Source organism: Clinocottus analis, unplaced genomic scaffold (genome assembly GCF_023055335.1).
Source record: "Clinocottus analis isolate CAN_PGR_092001 unplaced genomic scaffold, fCliAna1.0.p SCAF_1, whole genome shotgun sequence".
NCBI classification, from domain to species: Eukaryota; Metazoa; Chordata; class Actinopteri; order Perciformes; family Cottidae; genus Clinocottus; species Clinocottus analis.
This window is the reverse complement of record NW_027175820.1, coordinates 17,931,113-17,958,969: the sequence shown is the minus strand read 5'-3', so window position 1 is coordinate 17,958,969 and position 27,857 is coordinate 17,931,113. Positions and strand designations below refer to the sequence as shown.

Sequence of the window (27,857 nt, the reverse complement as noted above, 5' to 3'; positions counted from 1 at the left end):
AGTTCTGCCACAGAGCCGGAGAGAAACACATTCAGGTTTATTTTTCTGTCTGTCTTCCCCACCAAGTTTTTGGTACCACTTGTTAACTTTGCGGTTGCTATGGCTGCGAGTTCACGCGAGGCTGGCCCGCCAGAGAGGGAAGTGACGACTGGGGCTGTTGTTGGGACACGTGACCAGAGCTGCGCTGATCTGTTTTGACAAGCAGCGGGGAGGGAAGCGAGGAGGGGGAGGCGGCAGCTTGTAGGCATCACGACTAGGAGGATTCAGTGCTCCTTTCATCTCTATGTCGCCTGAATTTGACCAGTATCGAGCCAGTCTCATAGTTTCGACAGTCAACTAGCCTGCCCGCCTTTAAATGAGCATCTGCTGCCGAGTTCACGCTCGCGGACAAACCGTTGTCGTCCGCAGCCACGAAGCGGAGTCGGAGTCTGCCTGCTTGTTGTTGTCGGTTTGAAAAGTTTTAATGAAGATCGCAAAGGAAGTCAGCACAGGCGGCGTTTGTAACGCGAGATAGATGGCGACTTATCGAAGGCTGGGGACGGACAGAAAGTGGGTCCCATCCGTCTGATGTCACCTGGTTAACGATCCGCAAGAAGAATAACGCACTAAATATGATGTTCTCTTCTTAGCAACACCACAAAAAATACCGTCCGTCATCGGTATTTTCAGCTGAGCTGTGGCTACCTGCGCTATATTGGGGATGGCTACCGAGAGACGCTGAACCAAACAGTGACGTTTAAGTTAGTTAGTTGTGTTCGCTAACTAGCTTAACGCGGCTGAGTTAGCCCCCCCCCTCCACCTCCTCTTCTGTTCGTTGTGTGGCAGAGTCTTTGAGAGGAGGGGACCCCGACATGCATCGCGACGTAACTGTGGCTTAGGTGGAGGAATTCGAGACGAGCAGCCAGCTTGCTAGTTAAAATACGAGTAGTTAGGTTGGTTACTTGCTCGCAAGCCGATTGACAACTCCGTTATCCAAACGACAAACTGTCTCTCAGCTGTCTTTGTGTTCGTCAGCTGGACGCCACGGTGCGACTCGATGGAAGCGTACAGTAGCGTGCTAACAAAGCGATGCTTTGTTGTTGGATAGTGGTGCAGCTGGCACCGACACACGGGCATCAAAGCTGATATTGTTGCTGAGCTAATACAGCAGGTCTCCGCCACAGAGGGGTTTTGTTGAGGGGGGAGAGAGGAAGAGAAGACACCTACAAGAGACCCTGAAGGCTACCTGATGACACTGGACAACATGAAGTCGGAGCGAGGTACGTGGAGCATGAACACAAGACACACGCGGAGGGTGGACTTTACTGTGTGGGCACCCTGTGCGGGTTCCCAGTTTCAGTGGACTGACTCTGCCCATCACCTCGTGAGGAGAATCGGGCCAGGGTATTGCGTAACAGCTGGTCATCCTAGTCCCCGGTTATGTGAATTAACTAAGCCTGACCCGAGTCAACGAGGACGTGTCCACGCGTCACACATTTTGTTTTGCAGCTCTTAGTTGTCAGGCTCCTGCAACCTGTTTACATGTCGCTAAATCTGCAGCAAGAGGTGAAACAGGGACAGAGGGGACACCCTCGTTTGTTTCCATGCGACCTGGTTAGTTCTATCATTGCATACATTTATAAAGATTGATTTTCAGACTCTGTACCTCAGTCTGTGGCCTGACACAATTAAGACGAGATGTTGTTTTGAGCTTCTTCGTAGTTCTTGTTGTGATTGATTGACCACAGTTGTTTGTGATCACGGGTAAGTTGTCAACAACACAATAGCACCATACTTGGACGCAGTGAAGCCCCATTGTCCTTTGTCATGATAAGATTAGCTGCAGTCAATCAGGGGCAGTCTGTGTTATCGTGCAGGTTACGCAACTGCAGTTATGCTGCTGACTGGCCGGAGTGGGGTCTTCCGTAGAGCACAATATGTTGGTAATGGGACTCCACAAGGCACATGTGCCCTATATGGGCCTAGACTTTAACCCTAGGCTTGCCTGGCTGTCCCTTGACCGATCCAGACATCTGTGTGATGTGACATAAAGGGCACACTGATTGACACCGTGTACAGTGTAATAATAGACTAATAATGCAGCAGAGCATGCTGGGTTTACTGTAAACAGCAACAAATCTATTGCATGTGGTAGGATTGGTTGATTGATGACTCCAACTGGGGGATATTGAGATGATTTTACAACCACATGCTCAGTGTGCCTGCCTTGTATCAGCCACAAAAGACAGATAGTGCCATTACCACAGGCCATTCCTTACCCTTTGTGGATTGTCACCATGACAGGTTTGCTCACTCACTGTCATGTTTTAATTATGGAAGTGAGTATCAGTAGAAGCTGCTCTACAGCACTGGCTCCCTGGTCAGGCTATTATTATTTGCCATATGCTATTGTTCCGTTCCTGTGGTGGAGGAAAAGTCACATTTCTCCCACACACCTTCCTTGCATTACCTCTCTCCTCTCCCTGGTCTCAAAGAAAAACGGGCCGCAGTGGTGACAGAGGCTGTTTACTGAGTAGCTTGGACCACACCAATGTCAAATTGAGCGCATAGCAGGCAGTTTCACTGCTCTAATGATTGATTTAGTGTTCCGAGGAGAGCCCCGGCTATATTCGGTTTGAAGGGGAGAGTTGAACAAGTCCAGACATGTGTGTCTTACACCGAAACTCCCGCAACAAGTGTCCAAGGCTATGGCCTCCTGATCAGTTGTGTGACAGTAAAGCCAAAGCTTTGGGTGGATGATAGATTCGGGCAGGACCATAACTTGACCTTTGTTCCATCTTCACCACCTTGTGAGGAGACTGTGGGAACGGGTGATGCTTAAATCCCAACATATTGAATCTGTATCTCCACAACAATGTAGACAATATGGTTAGATATTGCCACATAAATAGTGATGTCTTCTTACGGCCCTATATTATCTTAGACATGGACGAATGAGCCTTGCTGGTACAATGCCTTAAAGTATACATATACAACTGACAAACAAAAAAGAAGAACTGGAACTAGTTGGAAACCCTGTAGCATAATTGGTATTCAAAGAAAAGAGCAGCATCCTGGCCTTAGCTCCTGATGCAAACTTTTCTTTATGTTCATACAGCATCTCTTTGTAAGCCAGGCTTTTGTTATACATGTAGAAGAGGAGCACTTGTGTTCTGCTTAGAGACCTAACCAGTCACCTGATCCCCCTTGTTTTTCTGTGAGTTTAGCCGTGAGTCAGGGTGGCGTGTGTGTGTGAGTGAGTACACGCGGGTGTGAGAAGACGATGAGTGTGGCAGAGAGTACGCCAACCAATTGCTTCTGGCTTACAAGTACTGTACAGTGATTTCCATGCATGTGGCTCAACTGACAGCTTTAACAGGTCCCATAAAGGGAAGCTATAGAAAACTCTCGACCTGTAACACCAGTCAGGAAAAACATGGCTTGACATATCAGGTTTCAACCCCTTTAAGCTGAAGTGGGGTAAAGCTGAGTTTTATTTGTATCCTTAAAGACATAATTTAGATTGAGTGTGTTCCCATCTCCACATGTTGACTCACTGGCAAAGATTTAAAAAAAACACAGTAGAATTTTTACATTATGAAAATAGGCTGCTTTTACTCAACTGTGGTCCTCTTCTCAACACAGAAGGGACATTACAAGTAAACTACTTTGTATTTGATTTGTGGTATAAGGTCATATGGTAAAATATATGAGCAAAGAGCTAAGAATGACGACTGAGTGCTTCCTCCTTTATGCCCTCAACCGCAGCTCTCCTTCTCTTTCTTTCACACACACATTAAACATTATACAGAGGGATGACTTTAGACCGAGTCATGTTGGAAAGACTCAGTCAGCTGGCAAGCCTCTGCACTGTGCTCCTGCTCTCTGTAATGTTATTTTGTGTTTTTTTTTTTCTGGTGCTGCTTCCTGTTTAAAGTCATTAGTCCTTCAAGGAGGAGTTGAATACAAGTTAACCCCCCTCACCCATATTACTCCACTGCCTGCCTTCAGCCGTGTGCTCAGCCAGATTACAGCTGCCCTGAGATGTCCCTGCTGGAGGTTGCAAAAATCCGGGAATATTCACTTTCCATGGAATTGAACAGTAATTTATTGGGAATTAATGGGCAATTAAAGGAATACAATGGAAACATAAGGGTTAAAGAGGCATAATTAATTAATTTGCCAAATAACTTTTAACCACAACATGCCATACTGCCGAGTGTTTATTTTCCCCCTAAATACATTAACTATAAAGGTATGTGTTTTAAAATAAAATTGTGCAAAATAAAAGAATTCTGTGCTGAGTGAACTTCTCTTGGAAATTTTCCGCCAACGAGTATACAGTTTTTGTTATAAGAAACCCAGATAAACCAGAGCGACATGCACAGTTGTCCCGCACGGCACCTGTCTACTTCTGTGCTGTCTTTGTCTTGTCCTCGTTAGTGATTTAACCCGTAACAGGTGCTCCATGCTGTTTTACTTCTCTCACACAGTAGGAGTCTATTTGTGTCATTTTTCCCCCTGTCTTTATCGACTTATTAATAAACTGTGTTTTTTTCTGAAGGTTTTTAGCAATCAAAACTAGACTAAAGGGGCTGTTTTCTTGATTTTTTTTTTTTGTTCCAAAACGTATGATGTTTGTAACATGTATGACCATTGGAAACAAACCAAAAATGGATTACTTGAAAACCCCTAATGTTGCATTTCATTAAGATTTATTCAAAATATTTGATTTATTTTGTCTCACTTAAGGATATTCCTGTTTATGCATAAACAATGTTACATTAACTAGTTTATGTCAGCATAAACATTTCACCTTATCCCCTTTTCAATACAACACCACTGCCATTTGCTGACCCAGCTGCACTGAACATGGATATTGGACTCTCCTTTGTACAGCGAGATTCAAAGCTGCCTTCCACAATGAATACCAATACTGCGAAGGCATTTAGCTGTGAATTACTATCCAGGCCCCCAGAGTAATCAGCCTAAATCAATGCTGTTGTGACAGGTTTGACTGTAAGTAGCCTAGCCTTGCCTAGCCGCTATATTGGATTGGGCATCCAGTCATCCCAGTCCAGCAATGCTCTTACATAATGCTAGAACATTTTCCTTTACAGATAAACCCTTTATCAGGACATGTACACAATTGTACTGTTATCCTCTATAGTCATATGTATATATGTGTGTGTATATATGTATATATATATATATATATATATATATATATATATATATATATATATATACATATACACCACACATATACATACTCACTTACCATAGTCATAGTATCTAAATGCACACAAAGCAGGTGTACACATTTAGTACAGCTATTCTGTCTCAAGGTGAGGTGTTAACAAGCTGTACAGACGCACAAAAATACACCACCCAGACTTAGTGTTGGACTGGCTAAAGCTGAAAGTAGCAGCATGGGTCTCATTTCTGCTGCCAGAGTGCCACTGAGCCAGTGATGTCATTGCTGGTGTGTTCGTCACATCCTCCCGCCCCCGGAGCTCCTGGTAGCCAACCAGCAGCCATCCCTGCAGGAACAGGAAAAGCCATCTGGACCTGGTGGTTTTCTCCTGGTATGGTTGGTGTTGATGTGGGGGCAATGTCTATATCTCTTTTGTTGCATTTCTGTACGTCTTCTGCATATTAAGTTTGCCTTCGGTTATGTCTCTTCTTTATTTGAGGGTGTGAATAAAATAGCTAAAAAGTACAAACTTTTGACACTTTGTCTCCCTGAACTATTATTTGCTGTTGAGCTCTCGATTTGCAACAAGTTTATCGACTAGTGGTCAACCATTTTTATAATCAACAGATTGGTTTGAGTAATTTTTCAAGAAAAAAAAAGTTCCGGCTGCATGAGTGTTTTCTGTTTTTTTTACTCTACCATGACAGTAAACAAAATATTTTGAGTTGTGGATCAAACAAGACATTTGATGACGTTATCTTTGCAAAACACTGATTAGCACTTTTCACCACTTTCTGACATTTTTCAGACCCAATGACTAATCAATGAATCAAAAAAAAAAATTAATACAATTGTTAGTTGCTGCCTTTGTGTTGTTCATAGCGCATCCTTCCTTGTTCTCTGGGAATAATCCCTGATGTGACATAAGTAGATCAGTGCCAACTCTGTGGGACTAGCACATACTAAAAACAATTCTTCGTCATGCTCCCTTCCACCATGTCTGTTGTTTTTAAAACTTAGAAACCATAAGGATAGCTTCTTGTTACTCTTAGCAGTGTTGGCATGTTAAGGGATTTGTGATTATTGTCATTCTGCAAGATTTGTAAGTAGGGAATTTAGTTTCCCTGTGACCTTGTAGTGAATCGCCCATTACTACAGTGGTCTTCTCTCATCGTAGCTTACTCTCCACTCCTCTCTTTTTCTCTCCTGTTCTCTGAGTCACGTCGCATAGATTTCAGCTCCTGTAACACCTCAGCACTTAACACCTCCACCACTACTATATGCTGATAATATCTTGACAAAAAGCATATTGACAGAAATAGAGCTTGGTTAACTTACTATCAAAAGCACACAAAGAAAAGGGGTGATAGTAGCGCCTGACTGATATCAGTGTATATTTATTGATTGTTGGATGAAGACATTAGACACATTATATCTCAGTAGTCTTCATAATGCACAATGGAAAAATAATTTATCTTGAATTATTGAGGAAATAAAAAAGTAGTTCCCTGTTATTCACTGATTGCCTTAAGCTGGCTAATGTTGAGATTAACAGAGAGTCTAGATTGACTACTTTTCAGCTTTTAATGTCTGGTGCCAGACACCAGACATCTTTGGATGCCAAAAGTGGTACGCGAGGCAGCACTTAAAATCAGGTCGATGCACCAGACAAACACACAGCACACACCTCGCCGGTTTCTGTTTTCCCAATGCTGACAATGTGCTGTTGTGGTCTAGTACTATAGATCATAGTGACTTATTAGGATTTTAAATGTCTGATAGCTTCTTAAAGATTAAACAAGAACAATCTGAGACGTGTTTTCTATGGCCTGCAATCCGTGCATTCACACTGAGAGTTATCACTAATACTGATTAGAGCCATAATTGATCTATCTCTGATGGACACTATTCCTCTAAGTAATAGAATCATGTTTACACAAACTCCCATGTCTCAGTTTACGGAGAGTACCTCAGGGGCTCATCGTGGAGACTTTGAGCACATTGTTTATTAACAAGATCGTGGGGTTAACTTCATTTGATACTCATCACAACTATCCCCGGCTTTTTCTCCATTGTCTCATCTCATCGCTCTCAGGACAACATGCCTCAATATTGAGTGAAGCGATTCCCCTTTCACCCCAGTATTGTTTCATACTCAACAAACCGGCTGCCTGTTATACTGGGTTAATATTTTTCCCCAGTGTTACTTTTTTTTATAGTTAGGTTTTTTATTCTTTTGGATGTGGAAACATATTGCTAATTAATGTGTTTTTAAATGTATTTAGATGTAAAGGAATTGTAACTTTAAGTTGAACAAGTCCTTACAAATGGTAGTTCTAAATGATGAATACATGAAATACAATATACTAATGAAAGGCGAGAAGCACCCGAAAGGAGAGAAGGTGAACCAGAGCTGTGTGATGGCCTTTTGTGGCAGATGGATCATTCAGTAAGAATATGGCGAAGGTGTTTTATTGGCGCATCAAGACTTCGGCCTTGTGCTTTTTAGTCTAAGGCGGTTAATTCACCAGATTGGCTTGTGCCACGACTGACACACTTTTTGCAAGGCCCACTAAGTTACGTGGCTCAGGTTGCTCAATTTGGACTCCCCTTTGGCATCGGAAGCGCAGGGGAGGTCAAATGCCTTTTCTTTCATGTTGGAAAGTGTGGCTTTTGGTTACAGAGGGAGACTGGTTTGTCCCACTGCCCTAGTGTCCCATAGATACCATCAGTCAGCTTGATGAATTTTAAACTGCTTTAGGAAAGATTTAGTGTTCGATGTGGCCATAATGGGAGATTGGAATTGGTCAAGGAGACTGCAGCTATGCACACGGTTAAATGAAGTGGCTTACGGAGTAAAAAGTTGTCATACATTTCCAAAACAATATTTTTGAGGGTTAAATAAGCATCTTTAACATTTTCATTCTAATAAAAAAATATTGATAATGATTTTGCCTTCTTGCCCATAATATTGGGATTTACCTTCACTACTTTGTGGCATATCTATCACATGAAAAGGTGAAAGTTTGTAAGTCTCGTGGACAATGTTATGGCTATATGAAGCAGGACTTCATTCTAGGGACTGGATCTACGGGGCTCTACTTAGTAAATCCCACTTTGCCCACCTTGACCAGTACTGCTGTACTCACTCCACTGCACATTACATAACAGGTGTTCAGCAATAAATTTGCTAAGAACTGCTCTTGCCTGATTAACAGGAGCTTAGGGGGCCTCGCTGCAATATGTGCGAGCAAGGTCAAAAAGGTCACCGTGGAGGGAACAACAACCCTGATGTCGCTGCGTCCGGAGAGCAATTTTTGTGTATTGCATTAAAGATGAGAGGAAGATTAGGAGAGAGCGGTGTGATGAATTGTTGTAAACAAGTAAATGTCACACATACACTTAAATCCTCGTTAGCACTAGTGCCTACCTCATTAATTATTCATGGGTATTAAAATCTGTTAAAATGTACAGCACATTTCTTTCAACTTTTCTCCACTTGGCATTTACTCAGCCAAATGCTTTTGCACCTTGAAGCCGCCCAGTGCAACCAGTCATCGTCTTTTAGCCACCAAGCAACTCATCTGAATAATAGGGATGTTAAGTACCTTACTCAAGGACTGCAGTTGCTATGGTTGTTGAAGTTGAAGAGAGCATACTGTAAATTATTCCTAACCTTGAATGTCTCAGCGGGTCTGGGATTTTATTTTACGCCTGTGTGGTTAGTAGCTGGCAGAGAGTATGCAGGTTTTCATCTGAATCAGATGCTATAACCAGCCTGGTTGAAGACATGCCTCTCACTGATACCAGCAGGCAGAGTGTGTGGTTGCAAAATAATCCGGCCCTCTGTCAGCCACGGTTACCTAACCGTGATAGGCTGCCATTGTTTCCTTTATACAGAATACAGAACCGACCTAATACTGTAAGAAAGCTGAGCAGCACAAGTGATTTTATCGGAGATGTGTGTGCAGGGACTCAACAACAAATGAACTGCAGCAAGTTTGGGTTTAAAATAGATGACATACTAATTCTAAATATGCAACTATAATAGTAAAACATGGGATGTTTTTTTTCTCTATAACTATGTACAATACGTTTGAACAAATGTCTTATTTTTAGAAAGGTGTATGGAAAAAGGAGACACGGACATGTCAAGAACTAAGTGAAAGAAGTACTAATTGATAGACAGAGCAGATGGATGCGCTCCAAAAATCAGGTCTGAGGTCAGACAGAACGGCAAAATGACTGTTTCCACTTCAGTTCATGATAAAAAGTTTTTTTCCACAGGCTCAGAGCTTGTTAACCATGTGACTTTCAATTGTGTGCTAGTTGCTCATCTCCTAAACAACCACTTTCTTAATGCCTGACTATGATGTGTGTCAGAAAGAGGGCATGGTGCTGGGTCTGTCTGGGTCGAGTGTGTGTTTGTTTTTTTGGCAGTGGGAGAATAGTAGCAGCTGAGTTCACAAAACCGAAGAATGGTTCTCCTCAACTGGAATTGTCCACCTCCTCACCCTCTCCGCCAATCAGGGCTTGTTGCTACGTGGGCTGTGAATCTGCCCCTTTGTGTTGCAGAGTGGGACACACACACACACACACACACACACACACACACACACACACGCGCATGCACTAATACACATCATAGATCTTAAGTCTATAGATTTGAAGAAATGTTTCACTGACTGAAGTGGCAGAAAACTGGAAATATTTTGAGAAAGACTTGTGCATAACATTGGAAACCCTGACCATAACAAAACTTTCTGAAGTAGTAGTTAAAATACAAAGACCATAGTTTTCTTCTGAGACATGCTGAAGGCCAACTTAAAAGTAGAATTTAAAATATCAGGGTAACCTAGTCTTTAAGCAGTCATTTTAAACAAATATGTTTAATTTCAAACACATCAAACTGGGTCTAGATCATCTTTTCCTTACTCTTCGTACCATTCCTCTGACAAAACATGCCAGTTTCTTGGCAGTCGTCACCACCACTTCCAGTGTATTTTTCATTGTTGTAACACAAAGCAGACAAAAACAGGAAAGGTGAGCTGCCAGTGACATGTTATAAAATGCAATGGAAACATGGCTGACCCTGTTATTACAATTGTAATTTAGCAGCAAGCCTCTGCTGCTTTACCATGGAGAGGGAGAACAAACAATACAAGAGTGACATAAACACTGAGACACACTTACGATAACATACACGCCTACGCAGAGCTCAACGCACACACAGAGCGAGTATGATCACACAAACGGCTTAACGGATACACAACAAGCAGTCTCTGTGTGCAATGCATAGGCATAGTATAGTTAGAGCACAACCGACATGCTTTCACACAGGCATATGCTGTACACACACACACACACACACTCGTTCTCTAACAGAGCATAACAGGAGAATTGTCTTCAAACACTTTCTTGTCGAGCTGCTCACTGTCGCATACAAAGCTGAGTATTGGTGAAGCTCATTCCTGCATACAGAACCCTTTAATCACCGTGACCGGGTCGTTTAAGACAATGTCTCCGTTGCCACGGTAACACTCCGGTCAACGGTTTTGATCGTTGATCACAGGAGAGAAGTGGCTGAGGCCATGCTTCCCTTTTCCTTTACTGCGTCACCTTCTTTCATAGTGGGACTTTAAAAGGACAAGCTTTGCCACAGGGCTTAGTTAATTGTGTCTTAAATCCCACCGCGTGCATATTGATAGTACACTGTAACTCTTGTAGTATTGCATGGGCTTGTGGGGGTTAATATGTTTTTCCTCAGATATACTGAGCAAAGTCTCATCTTTTTCATGATGTCATCTAAAATGCCTTGGCCCACAGCATCTGAAAATAACTAAAAGATTTTTAGATCAAATCCAACATCAGGCTTCATATTCTTAGCTGGTGACCACCAAAACATATATCAGCTGTACCTAATCACCACCAATGAATGTGTTCAAACCTACAGGCATCACTGGCCTGTCTACATGTTTTTAATATGGGAAGTGAAAGACATAATATGCTTTCAGCCATGACAACACCATTGCCACACTACAAAAATAGACACCTCAAGACTCCTTGGTCTGTTGTCTGCCTTTCAGCAGCATTATGAGGAACGTGAAAAGACAAAACAATAGCGGTAGCCACCTAACCTCAGAACTATCAGAATTTGCAATTAAGTTGTAATGTCAATCTGGAAAATTGTCCTTTTCAGATGTTATGCTAACATATAGTGCTTTATACCAGACAAACACTTTGTTTGTACTTGTGTATTTGGCTTCAGGGTGTTTCAACTCAAGTACAACATGTTATGCTTACTGGTTAAATGCTCGACATTTTGCTAGTGTTGACAGCGAACAGCAGTAAACAGTGTTGCGTGAGCGCAACCTTTACTGAATAGCTATGACTATGTAATAATATGTATAATAACTATGTCCGGGAATTCTCCGAACAGGTTGAGGTTGACTGCTCTGTGTATACCAGATTGCGCTATATGGTACTACATGCCTACACACATTCATATAGACTGAATGGACGGAGACAGCACATTTGAGTGTGTGACTGCTCGCTCCCATGTAGCTTCTCTTTGGACCCGTAAATGATATTGTCTTGTACATTTGTTGTGACGTGCTCATAGACATTGAGAGTTGGTTAGGAACATATACTTTAATAAACAATATAAGCAATTGGTTGAAATCCTTCAGATAGGAAAAAAAGATATGCAGTTAAGTTGGTCTTGCAGACCAGCTGGTCTCCAAATATAGTCAGACTGCAGAACTGGCTGTGGAACAGAAAAGACAGCATTGCAAACAATTCCCATGGTGGGGAAAGGCAGTGGCCGGAGCTGCTGACATTTCAAATCTGCCACCTGATTTGCTACCAGTGCATTTGAACACTTTAAACTGGCAATGTGCTTTCATGGTCTTGGGAGAGCTACATAGTGGACTACATGGCAGCCTTCAAATGCCCAGCTTGGCGGATTTTAGGGTAGCTCCTTTGTGATTTCCAAATATTCCATTAGCTATTTGTGCTATGCTTTGAAAAGAGTGCTGCACTTACTAATATGGAAGTCAAACGAACCCATCATGGTATAAAGGGACAGCATTTAAACTGCGATTGCAAAGGATAATTTAATCGGTGTATGTATGTATGTATGTATGTATGTATATACATGTGTATATATGTATATACATGTATATAGATGTATATAGATGTGTGTATATATATACATATATGTGTATGTATATATATATATATATATATATATATATATATATATATATACATACATACATACATACATACATACATACATACATGCATGCATGCATGCATGCATGCATGCATGCATGCATGCATGCATACATGCATACATGCATACATACATACATATACTATGTGTACTATGTATATATACATACATATACTATGTATATATACATAGTATATATACTATGTATGTATGTATGAGGGGGCGATTCTTAGATACGTCGCGATTATGACTTGATATATATATATCTTAACTCTAAATGCTATGAGCGTTCCTTTTTTAATTTTTTACCGCTGCCCCTGAACGCACCGAACGTAATCCACGTGCATCTTGTTTACGTTCTAAGCTAGGCTAAATGCTAGCGGGGTTTGGGTGAGGGAAAACCGAGTTTGAGCAGTCGAATATGGTTACGATCTGACCGACACCTCCTGGCTTAAAATATATGGGAGCATGTCGCTTGTTCTTCCGCCCAACTCGGAAAGGGCGAAGAGAATCACGAAGTAGATCGCATCTTTTTTTTGTCATGGATTTGCGCCTCTAACCGGTTATTGAGAATTCGAGTTGTTGCCCACTGAGATACAACGTTCATCTCGACGTTTTTACGGACGCAACGAGACTCCACAACCAAACCAAAGGTAAAGCCATGGAGTCACCAAGAAAAGCGGGTAAGATAGAAGTAGCCACAGAAAGTCGTGCAAGCGTAACCGCGCACGTTATCACTGTATTGTTTTGCCACGTGTTTTCGAAAGGTACATTTTTGGAAGAGAGCTGAATGATAATGGCCTGTAGCAGGGGGATTTGTTAGAAGACAAGTCTATATTGTTTGTTCGTGAATAAGGGCACAAATCTATGTTTTTACTCCGAGGCCTGATTTCACTTTACCTTTGTCTTTTCTTTGAAATTATTGTAATTGTAACCCTCAATTTGACACATCTTTTCTGCTTGTTACTAATATTACATTTATAAAAATGTAAATGAAAAATAAATTGTAGAACTCTGAATCCGAATCGACCATAAAGTGCTGAGAGATTCCAACCCCGAGTTGCACAGTAGGTCTTCAGGATTTTACCACATTAGCCCTTTTTAACATGAGCGCTGCTGGCAGGCTCTATCACAGTCATGAAATAATTGATTGCAAGAACCTGCCCTTTTAAAAATCAGAGATAGAGGTAGACAGAAAAACAGAAAACTAGAGCTACCAAGTTGTGTCTATATTTGTCTTACCGGGGGCTGCAGTAAAGAGATCTGGCATGATGGAAGTGCAAGTGTGTGTAGGTACATGATGCTTGTGTGTTAGGGATGTACAGCTCTTGGATTTAAAACTGCAATTTTGCCTAACTATTCTTAGGGTAATCGTTTGAAAATATAAACCATATTGTCACTGTTATCTTCCTGAGTCTAGGATAACTAGTCGAGTACGGTGGCCCACTTTGGCTGGTGTTCCAATTAGGGCAAGGTTGTACATTCGTACAAACATGTACATCAATGTGTGTTTCATCTAACGAAGACATAATGTAAACTGTTGTTGAGGTTAGATTTATTCTTCTCCTGCTACTTGTGCGCAGTTCAAGAGATGAACACAATCTTGTGAGTCGTAGAGCAACTTCGGGAGAAGTTAAACATGATTTATTTGTTGCCTCTGAGATTCCCGCAAATGCAAATATAACAGAAGTGTTAAAGGATTTTTGCATGGAGGTATGATTTAATTAAATTCAGTTCCAATAATCATGCAGCCATGCTGAAATTAGGCACATTTACATATGCACATGATTTCAAGGTCAGGCTATTGCAACATCACAAATGTAAAAAGCTTTTGCTCCTAGTTATTTCTCATCGAGAACATCCGGTGCTGTACCTGATCAGAAGGAGGAACTTGCAGTCGGGAACCTTGAACCTTCACTGTTAAGTTCCATCAGACGGAGCTTGATATCATTGTGTGTTAAGCCGACACACCTCAGCGAGCTCAGCAGACTGCTGCCGCTGCTGCGGTGAAGCTGCCTGGAAATGCCTTCAACACACAGCCTCCATGCAGGCTGGTTATCTAGAGTCTGCAGGTTCCAGAGAAAAAGGCAAATGTTTCAAATGTCTTTCTCCTCAGAAGCAGTGGACAGTTACGTTTACTGTCACAGCCAGTTTTGCCATTTGAACTGTACCAATCTAGCCATTCTTTAAATTGTTTATTTTCCTCACACATTTGAATGTATTTGACTATTAGGCTTGGATATTTTATACAGAGTTAAATAGAATTTGAACACCCCATTGTTAATCACTTATTTGTCCATCTGTCTTTCAGCTTGTCTTGGTGATTAGGTTTTACATCAACTCAGCAGACGCATCCAATTCCCTTTTCTTCTGCATGGTTTCCAACGTTTGCATGCAATCCACTTGACAAACAGTTAGCTGGAAACATTGTTAATTTGACTTCTTCTCTGCCTTTTCAACTAACAGTGTGTGTTTCCTGTCTGCCCTTTAGAAGACTTGTCTGTCTTTTCCAATACCTATGTAGCCCGTCTCACTCTCTCTCCCTCTGAAGTATGTCTGGTCTCTCCCCGGTTGCTGCCCTACAGTATAATATCTTGTATTGTCTGTGTGTGTAACGCTCCGTCTTTGATAACCAGCAATCCAGCCATAGGTGAGCTCATCACTGTTTTGTTCCAGCGAAGGCCTTGATCTGTGACACTTTACTTTTTTTAATCTGCCGCTGCCTTTTGTCTCTCGTCCCCCAACACAGACACATCCCTAATGAAGAAAAGACTAGCTCGAGCTGTGCTCTCTGCTTCATTTGAACGAAGCGTGGCCACAAACAAATGACATACATAGTGACCCGCACGGCTGCACAGAGTAGGATGGGAGTGTTTTTTTGCCATATGGGTACTTGCACAGCATTCAAATTAGGTGTGTGTGCGTGCGTGCGTGCTCGCAGAGAGAAGAGTATCATTTGCTGGAGAAAGAGGGCCAACCATGTAGTGATTGTGTGGCCGCAGTCCACAGATTAATGGGGCGGTTTATATGAACGTGTCTCCCACTTAGTGTCTCTCTCTGTTTCTGTCTCTCTCTCTCCTTCTTCCCATCTGTCTCTCTGTTAAAACAGACACGGCGTGCAGCATGTAAAAATGTAATCCGGCCAACATGTATTCAAATCACAAGCATCCAAATCGCAATTGCTGCCATCGCCATCTCGACCAGGCACTGACTTGTTTGACTCATTTGCCTCTGTGACAGGTCCTAGGTAACGATGAATCACTCCTGAGTGTGTATCGCGGCGGGTTCACTCTGAACACTTTTTGCTACCAAGGCTGATCGCGCCGCTCTTGTCCTGTAGGCCCTTTTCCATCCCACATGACTATACTGATCTCTTGGCCCGAGGACACGGAGAAAGGTGTGTGTGTGTGCGTGCGCGCGCGTACGTCCAACCAGCTGATCTGTAGGCGGGGCTCCAGCTGCACTTGGTGGCAGGCGGACACACGTCTAATAATAAGATGCCTGAATCTAAATCCGACCTGTTACATAATACAGATTACACATTATTGGGAGATGGATGAGAGGTCACGCGTATTTTATGTATTTGGGTTCGGGTCAGTATTGTGCCGGGTTTATTAACAGAGCCTCTTATTTACAAGTTGGACCTAAACCTGATTGAACTGTGTTTTTGTTTTGCATTTCTAAATCGCTGCGAGTATTTGCAATTAAATTACATTATGTACACCACAGCGCAGATAGAGGGCTCAAAAACAAATGGGAGATAAATTACATCTTACAAACACACTAATTCAAACGGTACATCTGTAGGATCATGAGAGAGAGATTATAAATTTTAAAGAGATAGAAAAGCGAGGGAGGAAGAGATTTTGTAAGTCTGAATGATTGGTGAACAACCCGGATTGTTACATAAATTCCCAAATAATATTACAATATTTGTACTTTAAATTTGGTAAATTTCATTACAACCAGCTTGTTAGTTTGTATTATTTCAAGCGGTGAAGAAGGATGAAACTTGATCTCAGTTCTGTAAATGTGCTTCTGTATGTTGAAAACAGCTCTCTTTCCATGTCTATGAAAGATGTTTCCTGCTTCTCTGCCTTTTATGTGTTGTCCTTTCTCTCGATCACCTCCCAGCTTCGTCTGTGTTTGTGTTTCATAGGAATGTTCTATTCAGTCACGACGCCCTTAAGAACGACAGCTCGCGTCTATGGGCTGGGCCCCTTTAACCAAAGCAACCATTACTAGTCCTTTGTCCTGCACTGCTTGTGTGTGTTGTGTTTGTCTCTATGTTTTTAGTGGGTTCACATGTTTCGTGATGTTTGTTTTTTCACTGTCTTCATGTGGGTTTTTGTTGTGTTCTAGGAGTGTGTATTTACGTTTTCCATGGGTTTGCCTTTCTTAGAAATCAGCAATCTGTCTGTCTGTGTGTGTTTTCCAGGGGATACATGTAGTACAAACAGCTTCACACAGTTTTACGCTGCTCCCTTAATCATTCTTTTACCTCCCTTCCTTCATCCACCCATGCGTCCTTTTTATTTTGCTTCTTGCCTACTTCCTGGAGCATCACTGTGAGCCCACATTACCAATACAACCATGAACCGTAGCCTTTCCCAGTGCGAACTTGCAACACTTTCTACAGCCCACTGCTGTACCTTCAAGCCAATCATCATGTAAAGGTGATGGGCACCTTGACTCTTGACCTTTGTCGTATATTCTATTCCTCTTGCTCCCTTTTTATTTCTCACTGTTGGTCGCTTCCTCCCTTTTGTTCAATCCTTTCCAAATTCAGCCCATAAAGAAAAGGAGATTTTCCCTGAGTGTAGCCTTCATCCCTTTCACCCTGCGCTTATTAAGCCTACAGCTGGCTAACAGACCCCCCTCCCTGTCCTTACCTCCCCTCTCCTCCCTCCTCATGTTTTGTGTTGGACTGCGCCTTACTCCACGTGCAGCAGTAGCAGCTCAAAGGCATGTAGGAGGAGTTCCCTTGGAGGAATGTGCGTGACTGGCCGGATGACTGTGATATGCACACGCACTCACACTCGCACTCAGCAGCAGTTCAGTTCGTAACTCACACTCCTGCAGAGCCAGCTGAGAGGGACTCTGTTCTAGCCAGCCGTGTTTGTGGGTGTGGGTGTGTTTTGCACTTCAAGCCTCATAAGGACGTGACCTTCTGAAATTGATTAAAATGTAAAAATTATCTAAATAATTGTGAACTAATATGTGTTCGACTCTGATTTAAGTAAAGGCACAGGGAGGAATTGAGGTTGTAGGCAGGCAGCTTCTTTACATAAGTGTTTCTTCTTGTGTGCTGTAAAATAAGTAAGCTGTGAGTCTCAGAGCTGCTGTGTATCAGCTGACCTCCTGTGGGATTCTGGGAGTTTTCTGTGGAGGAGCACAGGAGATGGAGCGCTAAGTCAACATTGTGCTAAAAATACCCTACTTTAGATCTAAGCTTCAATTAAATCACAAACGGAGCAGGATTTTGTTAGTTTGTTTTTTTAGGAGACAAAATGAGGAGCCACAGCTGCTCGTGCCATTTTTACTGATGACCTAATAATACAGCCCCCATCTTTCCTCTTGTAAAATTGGTGTATTGTGAATCGTAGTGCACAGCAGAGTGGTTCAGAATGATCCGTAATTTATACGTGACAACCAGACGAGTATTCCTTGTTAGTCCTGCTCCAGAGTCTCACTGTTGATTGAGAGAGGGGGGATAGTCTGTTCCTGAATGGGGACGGGTTAACTCTCTGTCCTGCCAGGTTTCTGGTCTCCACACTGGCCCCACCCAACCCCACCCTGGCAAAAATGATGGCGTACTGGGCGGTGCAGCATGACTATTCAATTTCTTTACTTGTCTTTTTTTTGTTGTTTGTAAATGTTTTGTCAATTACTGAGTGACGTTGGTGTCGGCATTGTCTCTGCTTCTGCAGGTGTGTGTTCTGCAGGTTGAGCGAGAGAGCAGGCAGTGTGTGGCTTCACCCCTCTGCTCAGCTGACTTGCAAGGTCTAAATATATTCCTATGAAGTGTTTAAACTGGAAAAGTTGTGTCATCCACCGCCTTTCCCCACACCCCTTCTCCAAACAAGTCTTTCCAGCCAAAGTTAAATGGCTTTATCTACGGCGCTAAAAACCATTCAGGTGTAAATGTACTTATCATGTCAACACAGGCAGCTTTCTGATTGCATCTATATTGCCCCCAGTGTCTGTCGAAGCCTTGGTAAATGAATAGTTTGTCTGCTGCTTTCCTCCAGTTGGTTCCTTGTTTAGATGTGAAGGGATTTGAAAAGATCTGCTGACCCTGTGTTTCTTTGCCTTCCTAGATGCAACGGAGGAGTTTTTCGAGTATGACGCTGAGGAGTTCCTGGTGTTTCTGACATTGCTCATCACAGAAGGAAGGACACCAGAATACTCCGTGAAGGGCAGAACCGAGGGGCTACACTGTCCACCAGCCCAGTCGGCCATGCCGCCTCTTCACAAGCACGAATGCAGCGACAAACTGCCCCAGGTAACACACACATGTCTCCTCTCCTTTTATTTGCTAGAGGTATATACATATAGGTAGGTATATATATATATATATATATATCATTATAAAATTTGTATAACTTTGTGATTCTATTTAGGCCTTCAGAGAAGGCTTAGAAGGCCCTGAGGGCCCACCGCTGGTTTAGTTGTTAAACTGTACATAATGACCATTTTCATGGCCCACCACTATGTGTGTGTATATGTATATGTATGTATATATATGTATGTCTATATATATATATATATATATATATATATATATATGTGTGTGTGTATATATATATATATATATATATATATATATATATATATATATATATATATATATATATATATGTATATGTGTGTATATATATGTGTGTATATATATATATATATATATATATATATATATATATATATATATATATATATATATATATATATATATATATATATATATAAAAAACAGATAAAAAGGTGGAAAGTTTGTCAATATTGTGAACCAAGATGTGACCTAAATGAAATCACAGAGAAATGTAGCTCTCAGTGAGCCTCTTTGAGGGTCCCATCTGCTCTGCCCCTACAGTTCAAGGTCTAGTTGTTGACATTTAGTAATGAACACTAACCCTCCACCTTTTGTCTGCGGGTTGTGTGTGTCCAGTGTCGGCAGGCAAGGCGAACCCGTTCGGAGGTGATCCTGCTTTGGAGGAACAGCATCCCCATCATGATCGAGGTCATGCTCCTGCCAGACTGTTGCTATGGAGACGAGTGCCCCCCGAGTAACCCCATCAGCGACCCGATTATCAAACAAGATGCTCTGCTGCTGGAGAGATGGACACTGCAGCCAATTCCAAGACAGTAAGGCTGATGTACACACATAGGCCTACACGCACAAACTTACTATTCAAACATGGGTAATGTCCCATTATATTGATAGAAAGGAGACCATGCTTTCCAACATATAATTAAAAGTCCCATTTACAAGAAACATGTTGTATGTTTTAGTTCATAGGTTTCTAGTTAAATGGCTGTATCCTGTATCCGACTTTTTGTATTTTTAATAAATTCATTGTTCTTGCTATGCAAGTTTTAGCATTTCTATAATGTACAAAATAGCTAAAAGGTGAAGGCTGAAAAGGGTATACAATGCACAAGATGGAGTTGTAAATCTTGACACTCGGATGTTAATTAGCCTTACAAATTGACCCACTTTTATGGTAATGTGCGAAAACGGTTAACATTGTGTTAAAGAAAAACACACATCCTTGAACGGTTTTCTCATTAACCTGACATACTAGCACATTTCCACCTCTTTTCAACTGTGTTTTTAATAGAAGCGGTGATCGCTTCATTGAGGAGAAGACGCTGCTGTTGGCTGTTCGCTCTTACGTCTTCTTCTCTCAGCTCAGCGCCTGGCTCAGCGCCTCACATGGTATCGTCCCAAGAAACATCTTGTACAGGTCAGTCGCCGGTGGTTTGTTGTATCAGAGAGTCAAAGCGTCAGGAAACTTGATCTAATGTAGTGTTCCTTTTTAAATATTTGCTGTGCTGTTTTGAAAATTGAATCGGAAGAAGTAAAACAAGAATCTTTAGAGGCTCCGACGCTTCCTGGATATTTTAAGATTTCAAAGTAACAATGGCGAGTTAGTTGAATCTCATTATCTCTGTCAAACAGGATCAGTGCTGCCGATGAGGAGCTGGTGTGGCAGTTCTCCCAGCCGCCTTCAGAACATATTTTTCCAGTCCCAGATGTATCCCAGAGTGTTGCCCTGCAGGTTCGTGTCCAGTCACTCCCACGACAACCCACCTATCCCACCCTGGCCTGCAGCATCCATACCGGCCTGCCTCCGCTTTACAGCAAGACCCCCAGCCTCAACCCGAACCTCAACAGCCATGGTGGCTTGCCCACCCACAGAAAGAGTCAGGACCCCAGCAAAGACGACCTACTTCACAACTCGAACATGTACAGCAAGAGCTCCAACGCCATGTCCGGCCTTCTCCTCAATGGATTACCGATTCCTAATCTCCCCATCAACAACATCCCCATTAATAGCTTTCCCCACACTGCTGTTCCCTCTCCTTACAGTAAGGAGAGCCCAGAGCCAGGTGAGGACCACACATATCAAAATGGAGAGCTTCCACAGGTCAACATCCCCCAACGTCAGGGTTCCCCTCTGTTCCACAGACCCTCTCACTCCCCTACGCCCTCCCGCTCCCACTCACCCTCCCCACTCCCGACAAGCAGGGCAGGGAAGTGGCTGTACAACGCTCTCAATGGTTCATCTGACCCTGCATCAGTAGAGGATTATGGCATAAACAGCAGTGATAGGTCAAAGGCGTCCATCACTGAGCCACTGAGAGCTTTTAAGAATTTCTCCTTGGCTGAGCCGCCGCGTTGCCCCTCCCCAAGGCCTGCACACGAAACAAACCCACTGATTGGCTCCCTGCTGCAGGAGAGACAGGAAGTAATTGCCCGCATCGCACAGAGGCTCAACTTCTGTGACCCCACAGCACCGCCACTACCCCCTGGCCTTTTTGCTTCTGACAACCCTCCCAAAGCCATGTGGAGCAGTAACCATGAAGACATAACTGCCAGTAAGACCAAAGAGCCCGAGGTACCGCCCTATGAGTCTGTGGGACGTGTGTGGCCCAGCCACTTCAACACACCCGTGAGTGACACCTCTTACAGCAAGTGGGAGTGCTCCTCCCCTAAACCTGCAGCGTGCAGGAAGCTGAAAATGACTGAGATGAGAGATGCAGAGGATGAGAAAGACAAGGGGAAGGAAAAAGACAGGGAGAGAGACGGCTCCCTGATCGCCCAGGCAGTACAAGACATAACGAGACTCATCCAGGAGAGACTGTCTGTCCCCTCTCTGTCCCCAAGACACAGCAGGAGCGGCAGCCATCTGCACCACACGCACACGACGACTGTCACTCACACGGTCCGCACATACTCGCACGTCACACACATCCCACAAGCCTCACACACTGCCACCAATGGCTGCACCAACGGCCACACACCCAGCCATCGTGAAACTCGCAGAGACAGTGTTTGCACCGCTGCCACACACGCACCCGTTTGCACAGACAAGCCCCGGGCTGATCCGGGGACAGAATGCCATTCTCCCAGGGCCCAAAATGGTGCTCACTTTACACTTGAAGAACCCTCATTCAAAGGCCAGTCCCACAGTCAGGCTGGTCGGCGTTTACGAACTCCCCCACAGGAAAAGCTCGTAGTCAGGACACTCAGCAGCCATGAAACCCTTTCTGCCTCCCATGTCCTTGAGAACAGCCCAAGGAATGCCCAGATCTTTAGTTGGACTTGCAATGATGCCAGCCCAGCCATGAACTGTAACATAAGCCACAACCACAGCAAGCCTCAGCCTCAGCCTCAGTCCCAGATGCAGTTCTGTGCATTATTAGCCCAGGCTTCTGCCCTGCAGGATGAGAACCAGGCACCCTTGATGTCTGGATGCTCCAACACCTGCAGTCCAGACATGACACCCCCTTCTACTGTCCTGGTAAGGAACTCCTCCTTTTAAAAGGACATTGTTTGTGCATATAGTTTTGAGTGATGTTGCATTTATTGATCTGCAATTATTATTTGTTGTGCCCTATCCCGGTTTAAAAGAGCCTAGGTTGAACTGCATCACTAAAATAGAAATTGCCCAACAGTTTGGAAAGATTCACTTTATTGATGAGAGTTAGTAGAGGATATTAATACCATGTTAATGTCTTTACACTAATTATGGAGCTAGGTACATCCAGCAGTATTTTAGCGTAGCCCAAAGACTGTAAACAGGGTAACGGCTAGTTTAGATAGGTCAAAAGTAACAAAATCCTCCTCCCCCTTCCGGCCTCTAAAGCTCACAAATGATTAACAGGTAATATCTTGTTTGTTTAATTTTTACAAAAACTGAAGTGGAGATGTGGTTTTATGAGGGTTATGTGAGGGGGCGACATACCCAATGTTTCCAAGTTAAGTAGCCGTTGGCGGTTGCCTTATATTAATTGTGATCAAATTACATTTTTAACTCTTAGCAAGATAGAAAATAAGTGTATTTAAGAAAGAAATGTAAACTATTCTTTTTAGTTATATTCTAAAAAAAGGTATTTACATTTAGCTATGATTCTTGGAAATTCTATATTTGATTAAACAAGTAACTCTGGAAAATATAATATTATCCACTAAAGAAAGTACTGTTACTCAATTTCAGAAAGTATAGGTCACTACAGGCATCAAATAAGTAAAATTTAGCTTGTCAAACTCAAAGGAATGGATATGAGTTGCTGGAAGTAGATGAGACTTCAGTGGTGATCAAGATGGCATATGATATATGAGAACATGATTTAATGAATACAGCTCATCAGTTTACTTGCAAACAATCCTAATCTCTCTCTCTCTCTCTCTCTCTCTCTCTCTCTCTCTCTCTCTCTCTCTCATCTCTCATCTCTCATCTCTGTTCTCCAGCGAGCCCACGGCCCCTCTCCGCTTCTACCCTGCAACAGCTGGAAGAAACAGAATCGCCGCTCATTGGATGCAACAGCGACCAAAGCCTTCCACCCCTGTACTGGCCTGCCTCTGCTCTCCAGCCCTGTAAGAAACAAACACACACATATTCACAGTAAAACTCCATTATTGTCAGTTTCTGCTTTGTGCATTCGCTCGGATAACACGAACACGCAGGGTCCACGTCACAAACACTTACTGACTCAGTCGTTGTCGGTGTCCGAGTGGTTAAGTTTGCCATGTCACCACACCCGCCACCCTTTTATTTCAAGCCATCTGAAGTATTACTCACAGTACTTTCACCAGTGTAAGAAGTGAGCCTGTGAATGGGCGTCGTAAAGAGACTTTGAAGTACCTGGCAGCTGCTTTTATTGCTGCTGCTGTTGCTGCTGCTGGGCCACTGAGTTGTTAACCAAGGTTAATGTGCACACAAAAACACACACAATCGCATACACAGGTGAGGCACGTGACTCATCTTTGCCTCATCAACCTCAGTAAGTTTCTCAGATTACCACAGTCCTAGATCATCACAGTTTCCTGCCTTCTGATCATACACCTTCTCATGCATGTGAACATGAGAATGTACACACACCAACAGACAAGCTCAATTATTTTCACAAACACGCTATGATGTATATTAGACACATTGTTGTCATACCGTATTGTTTTAAAATCAGTTACGATGCCTTTTTGAATCTTTCATGAAAGACCAAACATGTTAGTGTCAAGCCTCGTATTTTCAATATACAATACATCTTCACCTGGATACTGTAAAAGTTGCTCTGTGTTAATTATGCCGTGTGTGCTGCAGGTTCCTCAGAGGAAAAACCAAACGGGCTACTTTGATCTGGACACCTCTCTGGCTGGCTGTAAGGGTTTGCCTTGGACTTATGGGAAAAGGTATGCGTTTTCTCACCTGGGATCTTTGATAGTGTAGTAAACGGACTCCAAGTCAGTTTATCCACGATGATACGGTCAGGATGCTTTCACAGGTTTAATGCAGTGTTAGTAACAGTTAAAAGACCATTTTTTTGTGTTGGCTTTACAGATACTTCCCACATTGTCTGTTTATTATAGTACCATCTGGAACAAGTTACTCATACTTTTGCTTCAGAATTTTAAAGCTTGTTTTTCTTGCTATGCAACAGTTCAGCTGTTACTATGTGTAAGTGTCAGCAAGGCAAACTCTGTTGTTGTCTTTTTTTTTCTTCTTTTTTTTTTCTAAGTTGAATACATTTTATTGTTAAAGTTAATTTGTTTGATTTACCACCAGTGTTACTCAAGCTATCTAAAGCCATAAAACCAGTGTATCTGGGATCTATGTTGGAGAGGTTTGCTCCAGTGCCAATGTTTAAACCCTAACACGCTGACATGGCCTCAAATCAGCAGCAGGTTTGAGAAGTATTGTCTTTGTTGAGAGATCAGACAAAAAGAGTGTTGTTCTGACTGGTAAGGTTAGGTCAGCCTGTTCTGCTGACACGCTGCCACCTGCTGAAGCTCTGCTGTACTGTGGCTGCATCTAGAATCACACATTCTGCTCAAAATGGCAGACAGAACGGAGTTGGCTTTATATACACAGAGCTTCATGGCACTGCCTACACACAGATGTGGGTGGTAACGTAATGCTGCTTTTCATAGCAGATGTTTTTAGAGTTTGGTAAAGTTAATTTTAGCAACCGTTTGGCTGAGGATGGTAAAAGCTATCGTCATGCTCATATATTCTTCTACTTTTGTTGTTGTTCTACTAAATTTGCTTGATTAAGACATCAGAGTAACACACATTTTGAGCTGGCTGATATCGCTTTCTCAAGGCACAACCCACTTTAAATTCAGTCTGAGATCCTTTGATCTCACCCTGGATGCAAGTCTGTTCAGACATACCAGGATTGCTTGTCACCTGAACATCTTAAGATGCTCTTTCACGCATCTTGCCATGAAACCAAGTTGAACAAGTGTGTTTTTTAACCCTTCAGGGTGTGTCCAAAGAGAGAGGGGTACACCGATGAGTCACAGCAGCTGTTCAGTGCCAGCGCTCCACCTGCCAGTCTCAGTCTGCTGGGAAACTTTGAGGTATAACATACAAACACACAAAGCACATTACAATTAACAGTTAAGTAAAACAGCAATGTAATTTCATTAAAATACTTAACTGTGGTTTCCTAGGAGTGTGTGCTGAACTACCGCCTGGAGGCTTTAGGGTTAGTGGAGGGTTTCACAGCAGAGGTCGGAGCCAGCGGGTCCTTCTGCCCCAGTCACATGACCTTACCTGTGGAGGTGTCCTTCTACAGTGTATCCGATGACAACGCCCCCTCACCATACATGGTGAGATTATTTGTTTCCAGTTAGTCAATCAATAATACTTTTTTTTTTCTTTTCAGCCTGTCTGACTGAGCCTTGAGTTGAGCGCTGTATCTGAAAATGTGTGTGAGCACTGTTGTGTATTACCTTTTGTATGCCTGTTTGAGACACAGTTGTTATGTGTTTTCCACAGGGTGTGATCAATCTGGAGTCCCTGGGGAAAAGGGGCTACCGTGTACCTCCATCAGGAACCATTCAAGTGGTGAGGAAACTTTCTCTTGTTTTCCACAAATGTACAAATAACCTCTAAATGGACTTATATGACATGTCTGCATCGTCGTGTACACATGGCTGAGAACAAAGGGCAGATTACACCAACTAACAAAAGGGAAAGGGCAACCCCTTGTGGTTATAGAAGGAAATTCATCATCTAAGGGCATGTTTTTATTCATTTATGGTGGTTATACATTTGAATATTTGTCTTTATATATAAATGTATGTACGGATGATATGTATATTGTTATAGATTGATGAAGTCAGGTCACAAAGAGTTGGAAACCTGTGTAAATCCTCCCATGCTTCTCCGGTTATACCTTTCAGACCTTATTCAATCCCAACAAGACAGTGGTAAAGATGTTTGTTGTGATGTACGACCTACGAGCCATGCCAGCTGGACACCAGACCTTCCTGCGCCAGAGGACCTTCTCTGTTCCCGTCCGCCGTGACACAAACAATCAGAACAGCAGGAAGCCCCTCGGCCAGGCACGCACCTTGCGCTACCTCGTTCATCTGAGGTAAATTGGCTGTCTTTTCATTTCTAGTGCACATCAAAACTGGAATATATCCAGAAGCTATATGACGTTTCTCCTCTCATATTTGTCCTCCCGCTACAATGTCAACCAGGTTCCAGAGTTCTAAGTCTGGGAAGATCTACCTCCATAGGGACATCCGTCTGCTGTTTTCCAGGAAGTCCATGGAGGTTGACAGTGGAGCTGCCTACGAGCTCCAGTCCTCCACAGAGTCCCCTATAGACCCACCATTCTCTCCCCGCTGCTGAGACACAACCTCCCCTTCCTCATCCAGCTGGCAGGCGACCACTGAAGCTTCAATCACACCTTGATGCCAGCGATCAAGTCATCAAGACTTACCTGACATGTGACCACAATCGTATGTTTCATCCCTTCTGTCACCCAGAACTGACAAGAGGGGCAGCGGGGCTGAGAGCCTGGGAGACTTGTTGGAAATGGTGTTCTTTGTTAACGACACAAAGAGGTTGGGTCAGAGGTGACAATTATAGTGTGTTTCAGATCCAGTTCTCCTGTTTAAGAAGGCTTGACCAGATCTGATGGGTCTTTTTTTTTCCTGACGTTGTGTGTATCCCCCTCCAGCGTCTGGCAGGAGAGTAGAGCCCAGTGATCATCATGCAGAAGCAGTTAGACACTTCAAATATTTCAGCAGAATTTAGGCTACTTTACTCAAATCCACATTTGAATTAGACCTGTACTCAACATGATGAACCAGTGTTCAGTCACAATTGAATTAGTTATAAATGGCCCTTTAATGTTAAAATAATAAAGAGCAGATTCATTGACCTAAAAGAGGGATTCCTGAGCTCGGAGCAGAGGGACTGCAAATGGAAGCGGAGGCGTGTGACGGACTGGTGCAACATCATTCGTTCGTTCAAAAGAAAAACATACCATGGACCACTGAAGAAGTTGAACAAGCAATGGCTACATTCAACTGAAAGCTTCACAGCTAAACATCAAAAGTGCACTGTGGAATTTTTTTTCTCATTATAACTGGAAATGAAACAGAAAATAGTAATATTCTAATACTTTTGTACTGTTACAGAACCACTTTATTGGAAGTGTTGCAATAGAAAGTAATCTTAGTTTTAGTGTTTACACATTCACTTTCAGTTTACTTACCATCAGTTTATTTAATATTTAAATTAATATTTCAGTTACTACTTGTGACGTCTGTCATGCTAAGATGATGTAGTGCAAACTGTATATCATAGTATGTATTTTTGACATTAATATTCAAATCTGAAAAAAAATATATCTTCTGAAGCAATCTGAGAGCTGCTCTGTCTCTTATTTGTTGCACTGTTTCCCACCTCTATGTCG

The 27,857-nt window shown here is 42.7% G+C and overlaps 1 protein-coding gene across 1 annotated transcript; it reads left to right on the top strand.

Moving 5' to 3' along the window:
- Positions 1 to 27,804, top strand: atosa (atos homolog A). Its single transcript, XM_068600172.1, has 12 exons — positions 1 to 1,259; positions 18,734 to 18,918; positions 19,582 to 19,778; positions 20,255 to 20,380; positions 20,596 to 22,441; positions 23,392 to 23,517; positions 24,242 to 24,330; positions 25,404 to 25,500; positions 25,594 to 25,752; positions 25,922 to 25,990; positions 26,329 to 26,522; positions 26,632 to 27,804. Exons 1-12 carry the CDS (start codon positions 1,229 to 1,231, stop codon positions 26,783 to 26,785), a joined length of 3,273 nt encoding a protein of 1,090 aa, XP_068456273.1. The 5' UTR covers positions 1 to 1,228; the 3' UTR covers positions 26,786 to 27,804.
- Positions 27,805 to 27,857: the final 53 nt, after the last annotated feature.